This window comes from Ambystoma mexicanum, chromosome 5q (genome assembly GCF_040938575.1).
Source record: "Ambystoma mexicanum isolate Mex_15411 chromosome 5q, UKY_AmexF1_1, whole genome shotgun sequence".
Lineage (NCBI taxonomy): Eukaryota > Metazoa > Chordata > Amphibia > Caudata > Ambystomatidae > Ambystoma > Ambystoma mexicanum.
In genome coordinates this window covers 38368689-38390962 of record NC_090933.1, presented here as the reverse complement: position 1 = coordinate 38390962, position 22274 = coordinate 38368689, and the positions used below count along the sequence as shown (strand labels likewise).

The 22274-nt window shown below is 46.3% G+C and overlaps 1 protein-coding gene across 6 annotated transcripts in view; it reads right to left on the bottom strand.

Moving 5' to 3' along the window:
* The window catches only part of EXOC3 (exocyst complex component 3), a 1019937-nt gene that overhangs the window by 82759 nt on the left and 914904 nt on the right, over positions 1-22274 (bottom strand). For all 6 annotated transcript variants that reach the window (XM_069620467.1, XM_069620465.1, XM_069620469.1 and 3 more), the window contains one exon: positions 7800-7961. In XM_069620467.1, the coding sequence (XP_069476568.1) occupies positions 7800-7961 (162 nt within the window). The remainder of the gene's footprint in view (positions 1-7799; positions 7962-22274) is intronic.

Here is a 22274-nt window from a genome sequence, read left to right as displayed (position 1 = left end):
AGTTATTTATCCTATGTTCTAGTCAGGAAATAATTAATATGCTATTATAGACAACTTAGGCAGAATATTTCTAGTCAGGAAATTACTAAAGTGTTTAACATACCTAGACGCGCAGCATTGTATGGCAGCGCGCATATTACAAGCTACCTTAGGAGCGTTTCGCTTCGCGCACACGTCGGATCTTGTTTGATTATATTTTAGCCAGTAATCAGGTAGCAGAGATGACCTCCGCAAGCGATCTCTCTCGCATTAGGGAAAGTCATCTTCCATGCATCGGAATCTACATTTCTTCTGAGTTGCGCTCCGGCGCCACACACGCCTGCCTGAAGCAGCCTGTCACGCGCATGTCAGGATTCCATGGGTTTCCAGATTTCCAATGAGACATTACAGTAGAAAAACTTCATTAAGATTTAAGTAAACAGTTGTTTTTAGTCTTTCTTATCTTACATATAATTATGAGAATTGTTGGAGTGATGTTTGAGTTAAAATGCAGGATTTTATATGCCAATTTCTAAATAAGTTTCCTTAATGATAGATATATACAGGAAGTGCCAATTTCCCCAAACCAAGAGGTTCAGTTCAACACTAATGATTGGAGGAGAAGTATTGTGAGGTTGTTTGGAATGTTTTCCAACATTCTAAACCACCTTTCATTCCAGTTTCCTTAGAGGAAGGTTGCAGTTTTTGTAGCTCTGGTGATATTCAGTTTATTTATAGTTTAGTATTCTTTTACAAGAATATCTAGAGTGAAGAGATTACAGAAAAGTCTTCAAAGAAGAAGTCATCATTTCAACAAGGACACTTACATATTTACAGATGAAGCAAGCTAAGTGTTGAAAGTGAAATGTTCATAATTTTAAATTAATTCAAGAAGAAGTAATTTTTTCTAAGAACAATTTAAGAAGAAACTGTTTATCTGCATTTATAAGGAACGTTGATCTGTGCTCTACTGTCCACGTAATTTTAGAACCTATACGAGTGTTACGTTTCATTTTTTTTTTGTTTTTTGTCGTGGCTGCATGTACAGTTCACTATTAAAATAGAGTAGTTTAGTTTCAGTTGTTAGTTATTGATAATTGTGAGTGCTGTATTAGCATTTATTTAGTTTTATTATTTGTGAAGGTTTCGATCGTTAAATTGCTTCGAGTGAAGTAATTGTTTCTTTTGCTCGCGCTATTGCGCAGTTGAATGTGTAGCTAGAGTAAAGGACCCGCTGGCGTGAGTTGCGTGCATTCAGTTTTCTGAATTCTTTATTTCCTGGTCACGCAGTGCGTAATAGTGTACTTTACGGTTTGGTATTGGCGAGGTTTATTAGATGTGAGCGCAGTTTCATGAGAGTTGCGGCTTGTCGTGACTTGTGGTTTGTTTCGTTTAGTATTCGCGGTTCCATTTAATTCCTAAACCGATTTGCGGGCTTCAGTTCTTCTTCGTCCTGTATGCGCGTAGCGTCGCGTGCACCATATCTGCAGCAACTCATCTTCCAGAGTACAGAGTCAGTTATTTTTCTGTAGAGCATTGAACAGGAAAGTGAAAAGACACTCGAGACTTGAAAATTATTAATTATACTTCTTCCTCAGTAAACTTTAGAAACTTTGATCTTCAAGCAATTCAATTCAGTGTTCAGCGAGTATAGAGCCAAGAGAAAACTCAAGAATTTCAATACAAAGGAAAATAAAGAATACTATATAAAAATATTTCTAGAAGAAATTTAGAAGAGCATATTTATCAATATTGATGCTATTTATGCCTATCAGCAATCAAGCATAGGCAGCAGGTATTGTTCATAAGTTTAAATCTTAACATTAGTAAGAAAAGACAATACATTTAGAATAGAGTCAGTTTTAACCCAAGTGTTCTTGTGTTAGATTTTCACAGACATCACATCACACTGATGAATCATCAATCAATCAATCCAGCTCCAGTGAAGTAATCATCTAGCAGTGTCTAATTTACTTGGGAGCCAGTGTCTGAAAGCCAGTGAAGATCTGCAGTTGTTATTTTCTCCTCCATTCCCCTTTCCCCTTGGGTTTGCCAGCTTAGTAGTTTTATCTACTAAGAGATTATTGAGCAGGCATACTTTGGGGGTCTGGTGGGTCAGCATCGCTCCTGCAGGAAGATTCAAGACTGGACCTTGACAGCGCATGCACGGTAGGAAGATTCCTCCTCCAACGTTCCAATTTCAAACTGGAGGATTACGGGCAGCGCTCCGGAGCTACTAAGCCTCCAATATTCACAGGAATTCAGCGTATCAGGTCAGCAGAGGCATATTTGTAAAAAAAAAAAAGAAAAAAGAAAAGAAGGATTCATCCTGATTTTTGAAACACTCTGCCATCGGAGGGCAGACAGGTCAAACAAGACCTTTAGAGTTTACATTCACACTTACGGTCACGCTACCACACACAGCTCGTCAAATCATGGCCTGTGACAGAGGGGAAGAATACTGGAATGAATTCAGTAACCAGGAGCAGGAGCTGCAGGAGGAGGAAATAGACCTCTCTCAGAGTTTTAGGAGAGTCTTGGGAGACTCCCTAGTGAGAGCTGTGGCACAGGGAGTTCCGCCTATACAGTACAGGCTACAAGTCCTGGAGAACTTTTTGGGCACTAGAGCTGGCCTGCAGAATGACCCAGGTGAGGGGACCTCCACCATTAAGCCTCTGCAAGAATCAATGGGGTGTAAGGTCGCCCGGAAGAGGAAACACTCTTCTACCCCCCCCAGGCACAGATATGGGGAAGAGAGAAAAGCCCCATGAGGCAGCTGGTGCCTTTAATAGGCTTAAGGAAGCTTTCCTTGCGAAATCAGCTGTGCCCTGCCTCGTACCCCCTACCCCAGGGGCAAAAAACATAGGGGAAGTGCATTCTTCCTCTGAGGAATATGACCAGGAGGAGGAGCAGGAGGAAGATGAAATAAGCCTGTCCAAGAGCAGCTCAGGAGCGCAAGATAAAGAGAGATCCTCCAATAAGAAGGCCAGCTTGGTGGAGAGTACCCCTGAAGAAGATGACATTTCGGATATGTTTGAGCCGACGCTATTAGGCATCCCAGGTCCACAGAATGAACCCCTTCCCCGAGAGTAGCTCTCTATATGGCTCAAAAGGTCAGGAAACCTTTGGAGAAGGAGACCTGGTTTCGGCTCAGAGCGGAATGCCCCAGACCAGAGCTTAATAGAAAGGTGATGGATACGCTGGAGCTGGACCCCAAGATGCTCACTTTTGTCACGAAGGCCGGCAAGGACGCCAGAAAGGGCATGGAATGTGCATGGAGGTCTTGCCAGGATAAGATCCTGGATCTAACAGGCCCAATAGCTAAAATTATGGACCTGGCAGAGAGATCCAAGGACACTGGAGAGCCAGTGGATCCTTTCATTTTACAGGATGGGCCCAGCGAGCCGTTTGCCTGCTTGGAAACGAAACGTGAACACGCCCATTTCGGCGGAGAGACGAAGGTCAATGTTATTGAAGATAGATAACAAACTAGGTGACCTAGCCTCCTATGAGGCTGCGGAAGGGGCCCAAAGCTTACTTTTCAGAGACACGTTCGTGAAAGTGTGTTTATAAACAGTTGGCACAAGCTTTCAGTAGATGCATGGGTGTTACAGACGGCGCAGGGCTTTCACCTAGAATTTTTACAGACGCCAGTTCAACTGATCCCCCCCTCAGCGCATGCACATCTCGCAAGCGGAGATCATGCTGCTAGACGTGGAAATAGGGGCGCTAGCTCGCAAACAAGCCATAGAGAGGGTGAAACCTCACTCAGAGGGATTCCTAAGCAACATGTTTCTGGTTCACCGCAAGGGCAAGGTTCGACCAGTCATCAATCTAAAGGAGATAAACAGCTGGTTAGTCTACAGACATTTCAAGATGGAGGGTATCCATCTATTAGCAGACCTTCTCAGAAGGGACGATTGGCTGGCACGCTTAGATCTAAAGGACGCATATCTGACGGTTCCCATAGCACCACGCCACCGTCATTTCCTACGTTTCGCATGGAAGGGAGAGATATGGTAGTTCAAGACTCTACCGTTCAGCATGGCATCAGCACCTTGGGCCTTTACCACACTTATGAGGCCCCTAGCGACCGCAATGAGAGAACAGGGAATCAGGATGATCATCTGTCTAGACAACATCCTGCTCATGTCAGAAGACAAGGAGAGATTGCTGAAGCAAGCACAGTGGGCAACGTCCTTGATCTCAGGTCTAAGATTTCTGATCAGCGCAGAGAAATCAGCGCTGACCCCATGCAGGAGGCTGGAGTTCCTAGGTTTCACCATAGCTACAAAAAAAGACACTCTGGAGCTCCCGTCAACCAAGATAAGATCCATCAAGAAGGATCTGAGGACAGCCCTGGGGAAACTGGTTATATTGCTTCGGAATCTAGCCAGGATAGTTGGCCTGCTAGCAGCTTCTATCCTGGCGATCTTTCCCGGTCCTTTACACTATCGAGCTCTGCAGAGGCTCAAGATCAGGTACCTTGAGAAGGGATGGAGATACCATCACCAGGTACCCCTGGACGAAGACAGCAAGACAGAGCTTCGCTGGTGGCTTCACAACATGGAAGCATGGAAAGGCTGAGCTATTTTCGGAGATCTGCCGGAGCTCATTGTAGAATCAGACACCAGCAGATCAGGCTGGGGAGCCAGATGCGGGCACACAGATAGGTGGAAAACGGTCTCAAAAGGAGCTAGAGTTGCACATCAACTGCTTGGAGCTCCTCGCAGGTTCGTTCGCAGTCAGAGCCTTCTCCAAAGACAGAGCGCAATGTTGCATCCTCCTACGCATGAACAATATCTCAGCAGTGAGATATATCAACAAACTGGGAGGCACAAGTCCAAGATGCTAGTGGAAATTGCAAAGGATTTCTGGTACTTCTGTCTAGACAGGAAAATATCGGTCAAAGCGGAATATCTTCCGGGAGTGACGAATACAGTGGCAGACTGGAACTCCTGCTATCTGATAGACTTGAGTGACTGGAGACTTCACAAGTCAATCTTCGACAAATTACAGCACAGGTGGGGTCCTTTACATACAGATCTCTTTGCCTCGAGACTCAATACCCACCTGCCGAGATACTTCAGCTGGAGGCTGGATCCAGGAGCGATAGGGACAGATGCGTTCCTACAGGACTGGAAAAACCATGTCCACTATGCCTTTCCCCCTTCGCGATGCTGGCCAGGGTTCTAGCGAAGGTTCGCAGAGACAGGGCGGAACTGTTTTCCGATTCTGATGGAACTTTTCACAGATTTCCCTTAGAGGATCTCTCAGAGAGGGGATCTCCTCACAGATGCAGCAGGAGCCCCGCATCCCCTAGTGCAGGATCAGACACGGACACTCATGGCCTGCAGAATTTCAGGCGAAGGTGGTGCTTGCCAGGACTTTCAGAGGAGGCTACAGAACTCGTCAGAGTGTCATGGGAACCATCCACAGTCAGGAGCTATAATTCCGATTGGCAGGCCTGGGAGCTATGGTGTAGGGGGAGGAATGTTTCTCCCATTTCAGCTCCTATAATACAGATTATAGATTTTCTAGCGTCTCTTACTACCGGATGGAAAGCATTCAGAACAGTGGGAGTGTACAGATCAGCCATCTTGGCAGGCCACAATCTGGTGGAGGGTGTACCAATAGGAGAGCACACCCGTAGTGGATAGACTTTTGAAAGGAATTAAAGTAAGCAAGCCTCCGTTACCTAGATATTCGTTCATGTGGGATGTTAATAAGGTACGGTGTTTGTTTCAACCGTGGCCGGTAAACAACAATTTAACAATGAAGCAACTGTCCGGCAAATTAGCCACCTTGCTCTGTTTGGTATCTTGTAGAAGAGTCTCGGATGTTAAAGCCCTTGAGATTGACCGAAAGATATTTTATCCTGAAGGAGTGGCGTTCAACATCGCGCAGTGAACTAAGACCAACTCTAGAGTCATTATGTACCATACTTTCCTAATAACAATAACCTCTGCGTAGAACAGTCCATGAAGAGATATGAAGCAGCAACTGCAGCGATAAAGCCACAGGGTGTGACTCAGCTACTCATAGCGCGCAGGAAGCCACATAAAGCAGTAGCCCTAGCTACCATCGCAAGATGGGTGAAAGAGATTATGGAGCTGGCGGGAATAGACATTTCTGTCTTTGGAGCCCACTCGGCCAGAGGAGCTATGGCTTCAGGAGCTTTTGCAGCTCGAGTTCTGCTGCAGGAGATCATGAAGGCAGCGGACTGGTCCAGTGACTCCATTTTCAGGACCTTCTATTTTAAGCCAGTCTCTAACATTGCTTCAGCAGTAGTGCAAAGCTTTGAACAAGCATAATGCTCGCCTCCGGTCTTGTCACAGAATGAATATTGCCCATGCGCTCAGCGCAGGAAGTCTTGATTCTATTAAAGACACAGAGGCGAGAATTATCCCTCCCTATGGGAATTCTGTGTTGAGATTAAAGTGTTATGCATTGATATTTTTTATGGAGGTGGCAATGAATTCCCCACCCTAATAATCTCGGTTTCTATGTTTACGTAGGAGAAGAGCAAAAGAACTCTTGAGATTGATTACCTATCAGCTCAGCGAAGAAGAAGCTATACCACACAGAGTACTGGAGCTAGACCAAGTTGTTATAAAGCTTCGATCATTGAGCTGTGGCAGGATTGAAAGCAGCTAGAGGAAAAAAGAAGAGGAAGGCACCCACAGCTGCAGGGACTTATACCAGCTGAGGAGTCCTCATTGGAGGACAGGACCGAGGCTAGGGCCTACTGGCCTGCAGGGACTCATGGGTGTTGTGGTTTTATGGACGATTCTGGTTTCATCATGTTTTTGTTTACATTTGTTTTTTAATCCTGTTGGGCATGTTCAACTGTTAAAAAAAAAAAAATTGAAAGGACGTTTTAAAGTGCTGTTGTTGGCAGTAATAAAGAAGAATAAGCATAATACTCGCCTCTGTGTCTTTAATAGAATAAAGACTTCCTGCGCTGAGTGCATAGGCAATCTTCATTGTCACTTGAAGTTAAGAAATTGCCAGTTTATTTTTGCCAAGTTGGCAGCGCTTGCCACTTATTCCTTCTCCCAAATTCGAGCCCTTCTATCCAGCTCAAGGTGGACCAGGATATTACGATTGTCTACTGGGAAAATTAAAGATGTTCTTAGGAACGTGTTTTGTCTTGGAGGAGATCAGGACCATGCTATGCAGCTGCTTTAATTTGGGCTTTATACATTACAGCATGGGGACAGTGTGTTTTAATAATCCATACTGTATGTATAGACTTCACAACATACAAAGGCAGACAGACACAGATGGAAGATGTGTTCAAAGTTTCTCCAAGCAGTTAAAAAAATCCAGCAATGGGACTGGGGTTCTTTCATCTATACGGTTGATGGGCGTATGTCAAATTATGCTATATTTAATTAACATATAAAATGGCCATTGTTGAGGAGTGTGATGATATCATAAAAGACAACAAAAATACATAGCTATGTTTAATCATGCTTTACATTTACCATAATGTTTGTTACCATGGTTAATGGGTATTGTTGCATGATACTGGAAATGTTTTAGAAGTCAGATAATATAGCAAGCATATGTTCAATCAGAAGAGGATGAACAATCCTCACTCTACGCTAGTCAACACATTCACAATTTCTAAAATAGAAGTCAAGCTGTATTTTTAAGTATATGAAAAGCTAATAGCAAAAGCTGTAAAAGAAATACAAAAAATGGTGTCCCATATCTCAATGGAATGTTAAATATTTAGCAAATGCCAGCTTCAGAATACAATGGGATTCACATGTCGCCACTTTTTATTATATTGCATATCGTTATATACTCACAGAGGCTAGCTTTTTGAACAGAAATCTGAACTGATCTGCTTCCTTGATCATCCTCTCTGCACCCTCTTTTCGTTCCTCTGCGCTCCTAAAGGAAATACGCTTCTGCATGATCGCTCTGATGTACTCCACTACCACTCTCCGATGGGCCTCCATGGTCACAGTCTAAGGGGAGAAGAAGATATGTTTATGAATTTCTTTCAGTAAGACTTTAAAGCACTTAGGAAGCTGGACTTATAAGCAGAGAAAGAAAAATTAACAAGTCATGGTCTAGTTTTGCAACTATGTTTTCAAACAGCAAATTTAGGTAAGTTAAGAGAAAATAAAAATCAAAAGGAAAAGTACAAAAGGCTGCCCAGAATGGTGTATGGCTTGCCAGCTTAAGAAATGTCTGTTGGGGGGCACTGGAAAGTAGTCGCTGAAGATGATGGCTTAGTTCTGTGGCTCCGCTAAAGGCCATAAACGTCTTCTTTACTTCCCCGGCGAGCGATTCCTTGCTTTAACGTCTGTGTTTGAGCCTCCAACCAAGTTGGCTTTTTTTTAATCTTTATTTACAAGTTAACCATAAGTATAAACAGTACACAATAAGCATATGGATCAAAGGAAAACACACAATTTAAGAAGCATTCAATAACCCAACTATGTACAACCCCCACCCCCCACACCCACCCGCCCCAAAAAACAAATTAGTACAGCGAGAGAAACTTTCCCCAGATTTTGTCAACCAACCAGGTTGGCTTGATCATGACTTTGGACGTAGGTCTCTTACATTGGAGAGAAACACCTCACCGGAGTCCCAACCCTCCTGTCGATGGGGCGGGTGAGTATGGTGTGGGTCTCAGCACTGAGTAATTGGTAGCTGGTAGAAACTGACAAGGTGTGGTGGTCTTAGTGGCTTTGTGTCGTTGTCCTGCCTCTAATCTTGGGTCCTTTCGCACTACGCTTTTGTGCCTGGGAGATTGCAGCACCTTTGCTTTGCACCCTGTGCCTTTTTGTGTCAGGATCAAGGACGCTTGTGATAAAGCGGAGCACAACTGCGTGCACTGCTGGAGGGACTGCAGCCAGGGGGATCGGACAAGTGGTGGATGTGATCCCAGACTGGATGAGGTTGAGGAATGGTTTGTGATGCTGTGCACACCAAGAAAGGAACAAACGGTCACCATTAACGTGGAGGATTTTCAATTCACACCACGTCTGTTCCATTGCCCCAAACCCCATGGTGTTCGGCAGGGTGGTTCCTTTGTGTAGGTTAAGCTGCATTAACTTTGCTTATACTGGTTTCTCCTCTCTTTCCCAAAGGAGTTTGGATGCTGAATTGAGAATACAAGATTGAGGTCTCCTGGCTCTCACAAGTATGATTATTAGCCACCATTTATGCTCACTATGGAGCTGTTTATGTCTTTGGCTCACAGTCTACCTCTAAAAATATAGGTTTACGCACGTGTCATCTGGAACTTTAATCAAGAAACATATCTGTTCTTTTTGTGCTATATGATCCAGGAACCGCTATGGCCAAAAGAAACAGGCAACAATTCCAGTTACATTTTGCACAAAAATCCCAGTCATCTGCGATGAATATACACAAATCACCTGGTCCTGGCGCTGCAAGTCTATCTGGGAGAGGGGAGGAACCTTGACGGCACTCTACACTCTCTTCCCACAGAGTTATACTTGATACCATTGCAAATTAAAGCTGGGTTCGACACAGTTATTGCAAACCCAATAACCTGGTGTTTAAAGCAGACATGATGCCATAGAGAAGAAGAGCGGTTTCACTACAGGAACCGAAAATTGCATTAGCGCACTACAGGATGGTGAGTCTGAACTACGACATATGGTCTAGATCTATCAACACAAGATGAAAGAGATAAAGGCTAAGAATGAGGACCTGGTAGCGAGGTTACGTAGAAACAACATATGGATCATGGGCAATGGAGAACCATCTGTAATAGAAAACATGGAGACTATCATGGAATCCTTCATCAAGACCCACCATTGCCAGTGCAATTCCTGGTAGAGGGGGATCATAGATCTCTTGGCCCTAATCTAAAACCTAAACAAAGCCCACGTACGGTAATAGCGCCTTCCTCAACTAAAGAGAGCAGGATGTCATTCTTCACCAAACATGTGAACTAAGCGATCTACGACACCAAGAAAACCAGATTTCCTTTTATCCCAATTTCACTACTATGAAACACAGGGCGTGCCCATTTTTATTAGCAGTCAAGCAGAAACTCAGAGATAGAGGCATCAAGTATGCAATGCTTTTCCCCTCAATACTGCGAGGGACTACTCCCGGAAGACATTCACAAGTTTGTGGACACATTATAGTCGCCATCAAGGAGTCGAATACGAGTCACATTCTTGAATCATATTATCTTTTCTTTTGAATGTAGATCTTTCTACAGAATAGGTATGCATTAATGTGTTCCCCTCTCTCTGCAAACATGTACAAGTATGTAACATTTCATTATGAAGAAATGATGGTTTTGATCTTGCTAAGCGTCTCTTTGAAGGATTTTTCAGTTGCATTTGCCCAAGGCCGTGGACCATGGTTATTGTTGAATGGGGCATTTTCACTACAAGTTGGGTCAGGACAGTGCGGGTGGTGCTGGGTTTTTGTTATTTTCTTTTGAAGGGTTATTAATGCATACAAATGGACGCTGCACAACTTTACAACCTTTCTATGTATGCTGCATTTGATTGAATGTTTGCTATAGAAGTGCCCCTCTGTATTTAGCGCTTAAGTCTGATGATACATGTAAATCAATGTAGCTTAATTAGCTGGAATGTGCGTGGGTTGAATATTATGGTGAATTCTCGAAGATACAAGCCTACTATGAACGATGAAGTGCCAAGATTATCATGATTCAAAGGTCACCTTTAGTTGGTACTGGTAATGTTTCCTTTGGCAAATGTTTGGGGCTCCTCTCACTTTTACGCTACCTATTTTTCTAACTCAAAAGGGTTGTTAACCTTAATTCATAAAACACTACGATATCGTCTCTGAACTGGTAGTTGCCACACATCTTACATTGGTTAATATACATGTCTCCAATCTCAAAGACCCCCACTTTTTCAATACATTAGCTGATAAATGTTTCAGATTTGTAGATATTCCAATTGGCTTGGTGGCGATTTCAGCGATTTCAATACAATCGGGGACACTGTAAAAGATCGATTGAGTAGTACACAGGCCTACGCTCATAGGTATGGGGAGCCAGATCACCCTGCCCATGGCATATGAAAGGGGAAAGCGCAGGGATTACTGCTCTGAGAGATGCTTCTGTAACACTGCAGTCTCCCCTGACAGCAGTTTGGAAGTACAATACTACACAAAGGTATATATGATTAATGACACAAAATCTCAATCAGAGATACTTACTTGAAAACTTGGCAGATGCGTATCCTTGACAGTTAGGTAGCGAGGCCTTATAGTGAAATAATTCACCAATAATTATTCCCGAAAAACTTACTGCAATCAGCAAGCTCCCAGCTTCAAAGGTTCCTGGGAGCAGCCTTGCAAATAGGGGTCTCCGCCACTTTTACTCACAAAAAATTGGCAAAAAAATGAAAATAGGGAGTACAAATACTGCCAGATTAATAGGAAACAGACCCACTGGTTTCATCCACACAGCTCCATGGATATGTTTTGACCAGTAGTGCTTGTAATGCCACAGGAAGAAACTACTCTATTATTCTTTGATCAGAACAGTAAACATGCCCCTTTTAATGTGCATGAATAACTAGGGGCTAACAAATATTAATTACAAAATCATTTCTGTTTTACAGTTTAAAATTTTTGACCCGCTTATAAAATACTCACATTAGGAATGGCACTTACCTTTTTACTGCCATAAAAAATCATGCTACACACTTAGAAAAATAGGGAATAATATACTACCAGTTCAAAATCTTATTTAAAGCACTGCCTGGGAGGGTTTTTATTTACGCGCCTTGGGACAATTTGGCTATCAGGCTACTTTTTGGACTGTAATTATGTGTTGTACTTGCAGCCATCTGCAAAAATCTGTGCTACTGATAGATGTTTCGCTATTTATAAAACCGAGCAGAGGTACAAGACGGGGCTGTTTTCAGTCGCCACTCCTCTTTGCTATTCACATGGAATCTCTGGCCATTAACATTTGGTAACTTCACAAGCACAGTGGTCTGGCGATGGAGAGAGGGAATACAGAAATAAATGCTCTCTCTGTATGCCTGTTGCGGCTCGTCCATAATGGGCTAGTGGGCGTCGACCCCCTGGGTCTTGGCCCTCTCTCGCCCATTATGGAGGAACTAGCACAGTGAAACACTGAGCGATCCCTCTGCTGCTTTTTCCAGCTGAGGGAGCGCTCCTGGGCTGGCTGAACTGTCAAAAGGTAACATTGAGTTCCTTTGACAGTTTAGTTCCCCAGCCATGCAAGCTCAATGAGCCATGAAAGGCTTGGGGTGTTTTGCTTCCCCAGCCTGGCATAGCTAATTGGAAATGTTGACTGGGGAACTGCACATCCGTATGTACAAGGAGGCATTCCTGCACCTCTTCGCACACACAGAGCAGGCTGGAGTGGGGCATCTCGTCACTCACGCTCAGGCCCCTGCAAGCCTGTGCAGGAACCAGGAAGCTTCTGATTCCTGTTCATGCTGCTGGGGCTGGAGTGCTGGGGAGGAAACTTCAGGACCGGCTGCAGAAGGTAATTTTATGATCATGTATTTATTATTTAAATATGTGCATGGATGCATGTATGCTTGTGTTGTTATGAGTGAGTGTATGATGATGGATGCTCATGTGAAGGAGAGAGTGCTTGCTGTGTTCATGTTGTGTAAATGTGTGTGTTTGTAAGTTCATGTATTTATCATTTAAATATGTGTATGGATGTGTATGCTTGTTGTGAAAAACCGGATGGCGTTTCACTGCCTAGACCCTGGGGATCCCTTACTCAGGTGGCCAGGGCATGTCCATCGCCTTTGGATCCAGACCTCAGTGGTGGACAAGTGCAGGAGGATCACCTGGGTGAGGGGTCCTCGGGGAGAGACACCCGATGGCGGGACGCGGTATCCCTCCTTTCCCAATACCCCTATCTAATCTTATTTTATGGGATATTCTAACTTCCCAGATCCCCCCGTTCCTATACAAACACTGAGCCGAAGAAGAGGAGGTCTAAGGCTGAAAGGATTACCACCCATGCAATACACTGGGCATGTCCCTCTAACGAGATCAGGTGGGGTCAGGCACTTGACTTTAATCATGCACACCTTTTTCTTTTTTTAATATGTTTTTATTGTTTTTTTTTAGTATAATAAGGTTGAGATCAGTACATTACGTCATAATATGTATTGATGCACCTTACAACCCTTGCCCACCATGCCCACCCACCTCCCTAACCCCAACTTTGACCTAACTTTCTCACAGGGTCTCTTCCTCTGGGTCTGCTGTATGCAGGATTCAAGCTTAGGAGATGGTCTACTTCCAGCGGCCTCCCCTAGATCGCCAAACTTATAGGCATAGTATCTGTTTAGTTTATGAGTGCGGCGCTCTCAGGGGGGCTTGTCATCCGGTGAGGAGAATAGTTGTGCATTATTGCGTTCCATGTTGTGATGTCTGTGGGGCCTTCTCTCAGTCCTGCTCGCAAATTCCTGCCAGACTGCTGTCTCTGCTATAGTCCATCTTGTCTTTCTACCATACGACCATTTTGGGTCTATCCCTTGCTTTCCACTTCATTGCTATCTGCCTTTTGGCCAGCGCCCATGCTATGTTAATCATCTTTTTCATTGCCTTATTTTTGTTCGGATAGCTATAAATGCCCAAGAGACATGCTTCTATAGTCCATGCTTGGCCCTTTATCCCCCTTCCTCTCAGGCGCTGCTCTATTTCTTGCCAGTAACTTCGGATTTCCGGGTAGTGCCAGAATTTATGGCCTAAATCAGCTGTCTTCTCTCCACATTTTGGGCAGCTCTGTACGGTGGCACCTGGGAAGCAAGATATTCTCGCTGGGGTTAGGTACGCTCCATGGAGTACATAGAACTGCAGTTGCTTCAGCCTTACATTTCGAATAATTTTCTTTGGATAGAGCTTTGCTTTCTTCCATTCCTTGTCTGTAAGTGTTCTGTCTACTATTGCTTCCCACATCTGCCTGCCTCTATCGTTTATCTCCAGGGAGCACTTCAGTTAGTGTTTGATATATTCTGGATATCATGTGCCCCCCTTCAGTGACGTCGTAGAGCATCCCCAGAGTAGGGTCTTCAGTTTGTGGCTACGCTGGGGATGGCCATTTCATGTCCAATTGTTTGACGAGCCTGGCATAGGTGATAAATTGGCCTGGATGTAGCCCATGAGACTCAACCATGTCCTGGTAGTCCAGCCTGGTTCCCTCTGGGGCCAGGTCTCCCGTTGTAATTATTCCTTGGCGTTCCCAGTTCTCCCTACTCTGCCTGAGATGGTCTCTGTTGTTCCCGTTGAGTGCCGCAAGTGGTATCTGGGGAGAGTAAGGTTCTGCCATCTTCAATAGTTTTTTCGTCCTATTCCATATTAGCAGTCCTAGATGTAGGAACGTTGGGGGTTGTGCGATTCTACTCATGTCTAGCCAAAGAACTTCTTTTAGGAGGAATGGTGATATGACATTACTCAGGAGGGTGCGTTCCACAGTTTCGCTGTCTGCTAGCCAGTTAGCCACATGTTGAAGTTGACCTGCTAGGTTGTATAGTTCGAAATGTGGCAAGCGCATTCCTCCCTCTGGATAGTCTCTAAACTCTCATGTTAAGAGATATCGATCTGAAGAATATTGTAACCAACATTGCCAAAGTAAAAAGGGAACAATATTCAACCAAAGTGAATGTAATTCACAAAAAGGGAGATTACCTGTAAAAGAAGAATATAACCAGCATTGCCTAAGCCAAAGAAAGGCAATATCAAATAAAAAGGGATAAGACATTTCTAATCAGGGATACCAGAAAAGGAGACATTGTAAACTACATTACCAACAGCCATTTGGTGGTGTAGAAGGAAACCAAAGACTGCAGGATAAGAGGCCTCCTTATAGAAATCACCAAGAGGAGAGAAATGTAACCTACATTGCCTGGGGCAAACAAATCAGTGTGGGAGACATGGTCAATGTGTACTGTGTCCTTGCGGAAGAAGCTATAAAGCTCTATCCAAGAAGCAGTTGTTGATTTAACTTTCCTGATTGAGGACTTAAGTGTGGAAAGTTTGAAGCAACCCTCACCACAAAGTACTAGTAGTAGGAGTTTTATGCTGGCAGACGAGTACACCAGGAAAGGGACAATTAGTGGTTAGTCCTGGCAGGCGAGTGGACCATAAAATGATTTGAAGTACTGCGGTGTGGTAGAAAGTTGTTGTGGAAAGAAAGAGGCAAGTCTGCTAATGTGTTATGATGAACTGTTGCAAAACCATCCTGACAAAACTGTGTTGCTTATGAAGAAGAAGAAGTTACTCTCTTACCTGGTAATGTTCTTTCGATGGGATGGTCCAACGACGTATTCCATATCTATGACAGTAATCACCACAGCTGTGCTGCTTTGGAAAATTTTCGGCCTCTTCGTCCTGCGTCGATGACGTTAATGCACCGTCTTCGAGGACCTCCTCCGACAGCCGACGTCACCCGATGTGATAAGTAGGACGCACGACGCGCGTAGTCTCAGTTGTATTTTTTTCCCCAGAACGTGTGCAACCAGTCTTCTGCCAGTCTGACACACAAAGCCTTGCGGAAAAGTAAGCTGAAATCGTATAAGAAATTCTGTAGTGGGGAAGGTAGGGAGGGAGCGATATGGAATACGTTGTCGGACCATCCCATCGAAAGAACGTTACCAGGTAAGAGAGTAACTTGTTCTTCGAGGGGATTGGGTCCTCCAACGTATTCCATATCTATGACAGACTCCCAAAGCAGTACCAATGCAAGGAGGTGGGAAAAGAATTTAGAAAACAGAAATTTAGCATGCCCAATCAAATTGCGGAGTAAAGGACCGCCTTGCCAAAGGCCAGATCCTGCCCCCGGATGGAATCGAGGGAATAGTGACGTACAAAAGTATGTACCGAAGCCCAGGTAGCTGCATCACAGATGTTGCAAATAGGAACACCCCTCTGCAGGGCAGCAGAGGCAGCCATACCCCTGGTAGAATGGGTCCGTAAGCCGACCGGGGGGTCCTTACCTGCCAAGCGGTGACACTCAGAGATAGCCAAAATAATCCAGCGAGACAAAGTCTGTTTCGTCACAGCCTGTCCCAAACGCTTTCCAGCGTAACCAATAAAGAGTTGATCGTCCACTCTGACCCGGGACATGCGTGAAATATAAAAGCTTAACGCTCTCCTAGGATCAAGCCTATGGAGCCTCTCCTCTTCCTTACCAGGATGTGGAGGAGGATAAAATGCCGGAAGAACAACCTTCTGGCCTAAATGAAATTCCGACACCACCTTCGGAAGAAAAGAAGGACAAACTCTAAGGACAACCCTGTCCTTATGAAACACAGTGAAGGGTGGTTTAACTGAAAGTGCCTGTAACTCACTCACTCTGCGAGCGGAAGTGACCGCAACTAAAAATACAGTTCTCAGAGTTAACAGTCTCAAAGGGCATGAATGCAAAGGCTCAAACGGAGCACCCATCAGAAACTTGAGAACAAGGTTCAAATCCCAACCAGGCACCTGGAAAGGTGACTGAGGGAACACATTAGTGAGCCCTTTCAGAAACTGAGAAATTAAAGGAATTTTAAAATAGGAACACTCTACAGACGAGCACTTAAATATGGACAGCGCCGCCAGGTAACCTTTAATGGTACCCACTTGAGGGCCAAAGAAAGCAAAAAAGACAGAACCATGGGAATTTCACATGCAAAAGGATCCACATTCTTAACCCTGCACCAGTCGCAGAACTTACTCCAACGGCAACTGTACAGGGACTTTGTTGCGGGCCTTCTGGCCGAAAGCAACACCTCCATCACGTCTTCCGGGAGGTCCCAATCCTTAAACCTCAAACTTTCAGAAACCAAGCATGAAGGTTGAGGGACCTGACCTCTGGATGGAGAACCTGACCCCGCTCCCGTGAGAGCAGATCGTCTTGGTAGGGAAGACGACGTGGAGGACAGATGGACAAGTCGAGAAGGTCCGGGTACCACGTCCTCCGGGCCCACGCCGGATCAATGAGGATCATCCGGGAACCGAACCTCCGTAACCTCTGCAGTACTTGCGGGATGACGGGGACCGGAGGAAACGCGTGCAGCAGTGGGAATGACCACTCCTCCACGAATGCATCTCCTAAGGCTCCGTTTGGAGGAAATTCCCGCGAGCAGAACCTCTCGCACTTCCGGTTGACACTGGAGGCGAAGAGATCCACTTGAGGGATCCCCCAAAGGGCGAAGATCTCCAGGAGAATCTCCTGAGCCAACTCCCACTCCTGAGAGATCGTGCTCTGCTTGCTCAGAGCGTCCGCCGTCTCGTTTTCGTCTCCTGCCAGATGAACTGCCGAGATCGAAACTTCCTGCTGGATTGCCCAGAACCACAGCTGCATCGCCTCCCTGCACAGAGGAAGTGACCCTGCCCCCCCCCCTTTTTGTTGAGGTAGTGCATGGCCACCGTGTTGTCTGTCAGGATCAGAACATTCTTTCCCCGCACAGTCGGCAGAAAAGCCTTCAGGGCTAGCCTGACGGCCCTCAGCTCCAACAGATTGATATGGAGTCTGGACTCCGACGGAGACCAACGACCGCTGACTGTCAACTCGTTGGCATGAACTCCCCATCCCATGAGGGATGCGTCCGTCACATTCGTCACCTCCGGCCAGGGCAGCCAAAATGGAGCCCCCCTCATCAGATTGCCTTCGTCGGCCCACCACAGAAGGTCCTGGCTGACTGAAGATGGGACCTGAACAGGGTCAGACATCCTGCCGGAGGACTGAGACCACTGTAGCTTGAGTGCCCATTTCAAAGATGTCATCTGCAACCTGGCCTCTGGCACCAGAAGAATGCAGGATGCCATGAGGCCGAGCAGTCTCAAGAACTCGAACGCTGGGAGAGTCTGGGCAAGTTGAAACTTGTGCACCATCTGCTGAATGTGATGAGTCCTCACCTGGGGAGGAAAACACTGCCCCAGGGACGTGTCGAGCACAGTTCCGATGTACTGGAGCCTCTGAGTTGGTGTCAAATGGGACTTCTTTAAGTTGAGGGAGAAGCCCAGCTTGTGGAGTGAGTGGCAGGTGACTGACAGATGATCCAGGATTTGCTCGGGAGAGCGCGCCCTGATCAACCAATCGACCAGGTAATGGTAAAGGTGAATCCCCCCTTTCCTGAGGTGCGCTGCCACCACTACCATGAGCTTGGTGAAGACCCTCGGGGCGGAGGTCAATTCGAACGGCAGGACCCGAAACTGAAAGTGCGAGTCGCCAACCGCAAACCTCAGGTACTTCTTGTGCTTTGGATGGATCGGCACATGAAAATAAGCGTCCTTGAGATCGAGATACACCACCAAGTCCTGAAGTTGAAGGGCCTGGAGGACTTGAGAGAGAGTAACCATCTTGAACTTGTCCTTCCTGAGGAGTTTGTTCAAACCGTGCAAGTCCATGATGGGTCTCAATCCCTCGTCTTTCTTGGAAATCAAAAAATAAGGGGAATACCATCCCTTGTTCCTCTCCGCTACAGGCACCAGTTCTATGGTGCCTTTCTCCAGCAGGGATTGAATTTCCTGCGCAAGGAGCGGATCCGGACTCTTCAAAGAGAGATTCCCTGCTGGATTGTCCTGAGGCCTCTGCCGGAAAGGAAGACAGTAGCCGTGGGTTATGATCTCCAGAACCCACACATCTGAAGTAATGGCACGCCACTCTGCAAGATGCTGCGCCAGCCTTCCCCCCCAACCGGCGAACCATGGGGCATGGCCTCATGACTGAGCTGAAGCGGCTGCAGCGTTGCCTGAGGGCAAAGAGGCAACAGCCCGAGCGGCCTTGGCACCTAGAGTACCTGGTTTTCCACCTCTGGCACTCCTACGGTGGCCCCTTTGACTGGCAGCTCCTCTCGCTTTACCAAAGGATGAGTAATAACGAAAGGAACCTCCCCTCCATTGCTGTCCCATAGGACGAAAAGGCGGAGGTTGTCGAACTGCAGCGCCCAACGACTTCGCTGCAGCTTTGGAGGTCTGCAACCTCTCAAGGATCTCCTCAGCCTTGCTGCCAAAAAGATGTTCCCCGTCAAAGGGCATGTTGAGGAGCCGGGACTGCACATCAGGAGCAAACCCAGACTTCCGCAACCACGCAAACCTGCGTATCACGGTGCTCGCCGCCATGGACCGACTGACGCAATCTGCCATGTCCAAACCCGACTGAATGGCTTCACACATAGCATCCTTGCCATCCTGAACCATGGCAAGGAAACCATCCGTTCATCCCCTTCGGGAATATGTTCAGCTGCCAAGGAAACACAGTTCCACAGAGTGTGCGTGAAACGAGACAAGGCACAAATGGAGTTGGCCGCCTGAAGTGCCATACCCCCTGCAGAAAACACTTTCTTCGCCCAGTCATCAAAACGCTTGTCGTCCATATCAGGAGGGATGGTAGGGTATGACACCTGCTTTGCTGGTGCCGTAGCCGCCTGCACCACCAAACTCTCCGGAGGAGGGTGCTTGGACAAGTAGCAGGGGTCACTACTGGCTGGGTGGTATTTTCACAGCAAAGACTTGCTCACTGCCGGGAGACTCTTCAGAGCAGTCCAAGCTGCTGCCACCCTTCTTTGCGGAGCCATGTGGAATGGCAGTACCGGATCAGTTGGTGGACCAATGTCGAGGATATCCGTAAGGTCATCCTGAACAAACTCCCCTTGGGGAGCAGACCATCCTAAGTACTCAGAGACCCGTGACATAAGTCGCCGGTACGAAGAATCGGCATGAGTGCCAGGCTTATGCCTACAAAACTCCACCTCCGGAGAGTTATCCAGCCCACTAGCATCATGCAGGGACTGCCTCAGGTCCTCAAACTGGCTATGGCCCGAGAGAATCTCGTCAGGCACCGTGTCAGGCACCATACCATCATCAGAGCCCTCATCCACCTCGGAAATGAATTCCAGATGGCGGTAAAAAGGCACAGAACTGGAACCAAAGCCATGCTTGACCTTGGCCAGAGCCTTCCTAGGTGGTTCCGCCGAGCCACGGTGTACCCCCGTCGACACAGCCCCGAAGAGTGAATCGGCGCCGACGTCGAGAGAATCAGCATTGACGACAGACGTGGCGCCGACAGCATCGACGATGTCTACATAGGCCTCGAAGGCAGAGCCCCGAGCGTGTCCCACGACATCCTGGGCGTCGACGACTTCCTCGGAGGCAGAGCCTCAAGAGAGTCCGTCGATGACCTTGGCGCTACAGGCGTCGATGTCTTCCTCGAAGACTTCACAGGTTCACGCGGTCTCGAGCGCATCGAGGACCGGGACCTGGACCGGGCATGCCGAGAACGATTCCCCTTGTCCGAGCGGGACCTTTCCCGCGAATCTTGACGACCACCCGAGCCCGAAGGGTGCGAGCGGCGTCTCTCGGCTGATCACGACCGGCCCCACTCGGAGGCGCGGACGGACCAGTGCCCTGCAATTCAAGAATCGCCAACATTTTCTTCCCGAAGGAAGCCCATTCCTCCGGTGTTGCATGCTTGGTGGGGTAAGCGACCCGCCGATGGGCGGAGTCCTCGGATGAGGACTGGGAAGGCGACCGATGACGGCATTCCGGGAGTGCCTCGAAGAGGCAGAGGAGTGACAAGACCGAGTCCGGGACTGAGACCCACTGGACTTCTGACGACGACGCAGAGAGTTGCCCCTCGAGTCGTACGTCGAAAGCCCCGCAGACCGCGACTTACGGGGCTTGGACACCTTACCTACCGATAACTTCTTCTTGCGCTCCCGCAAGGCTTTCGACGTGAGCGACTGGCAGTCGACACATTCATCCGTGTCACGGGCCTCCCCGAGGCACCAGAGGCAGGCGTCGTGCGAGTCTGTGACTGACATCTTGGACCCACAGTCCCCGCACTTCTTAAAGCCCAGATGCGGTGTGGAAGAGGAGGTAGACATCTTCACGAAGAAATCGTACACAAACATGTTCGAAGAACCGAGATGAACAACAGAAACTCCAAAGAGTCGAGGCGGACTGAGATTCACGAAGCGAACACGTTCGCGGAAAAAACAGAACTGAGGCTACGGGCATTGCGCATCCTACTTATCACATCGGATGACGTCGGCCTTTGGAGGAGGTCCTCGAGGACGGCGCATCGATGTCATCGACGCAGGACGCAGACGCCGAAAATTTTCCAAAGCAGCACAGCTGTGGTGATTACTGTCATAGATATGGAATACGTCGGAGGACCCAATCCCCTCGAAATGTGATTTTAGGAAAAGTGATTGATCTTCAAAGAAGAGAATAATTACCTTGAATACTGACTTGGTGTGTGAAGACAAAGTCATTTTAGTTTATCAAATAGAAGTTTGTGGAAACTTTAACAATTGTCTTGAAGAGTGAGAAATCCTATGTGGAAATAAGACAATTAAATGGCCAAGTGAACAAGTGAAGGACTTATGGAATGAAAAGAAGGTTATGTTGTATTTGGAATGGAACTTGCTACTGAAAAGAACTTTCTTGATTTTGCACTTTGGTTTGAAATATCCTGAATTGATCCTGGGGAAGGGGATTCAACCCTAGTTACAAGCATTCATTTTTATACATTTTCTGTTTGAATAAAACTGTTATTTTATGAAGTTTAATCAGCCAAATAATCCCTGTGTGAGGGACAGATTTTTTAGGATGTTAGATAATTTTCCTTTAGCCTTAGTTGGACAGGTAGGGAATCCTTGTTAGGCTAGGGAAAGATAGGCATTTGTCTCACACTTATTAATTAATAAAATTGCTACTTGTGAGAAAATTATCTACTTGTCCGCCTTGCATATCTGACCCCTCACAGATTGTTGTGTGTATTTTGCGTAAATGTGTGTGTGTGTGTGCATGTTCATCATTTATTTATTATTTAAATGTGTGTATATACTTGTGTGATAGATGCCCATTACGAAATGGCATTCCTGGGCTTTCCAGCACCTTGCACACAACTAATTGATGTGTGCCTGTGAGGCGTTCAGGGCCCCAGGGGTCGGGCATAGCAGCCCTGGTAATTTTTAAATTCAGAACAGGTTAATCTGTGCCTTTTTGCTGATTTTGGTAAACTCCTTACTTTTTGGGCCAAATTCACTCCTGAGTTATTCATTTCGTTTCCATCATTTCCAATATGGCGTTTTTCTTTCCTGACCTAATCGGCCATGTTCTAAAATACCTTGTGTATTTAAATAGTCCTGTTTCTATCTCTATGGTCTGGGCTTACTTTAATTTCATTCAGTTCAGCAGCATTGCACAGGTAAGACGGTTTTTCACGGCTCCCTGGCCGCTATGATACTTCTAATTAGTGCATCAGCACGTCTCAATTAAGTTTAGAGAAAGTACATTTTTAGCTTTTGCCCATTCTTATT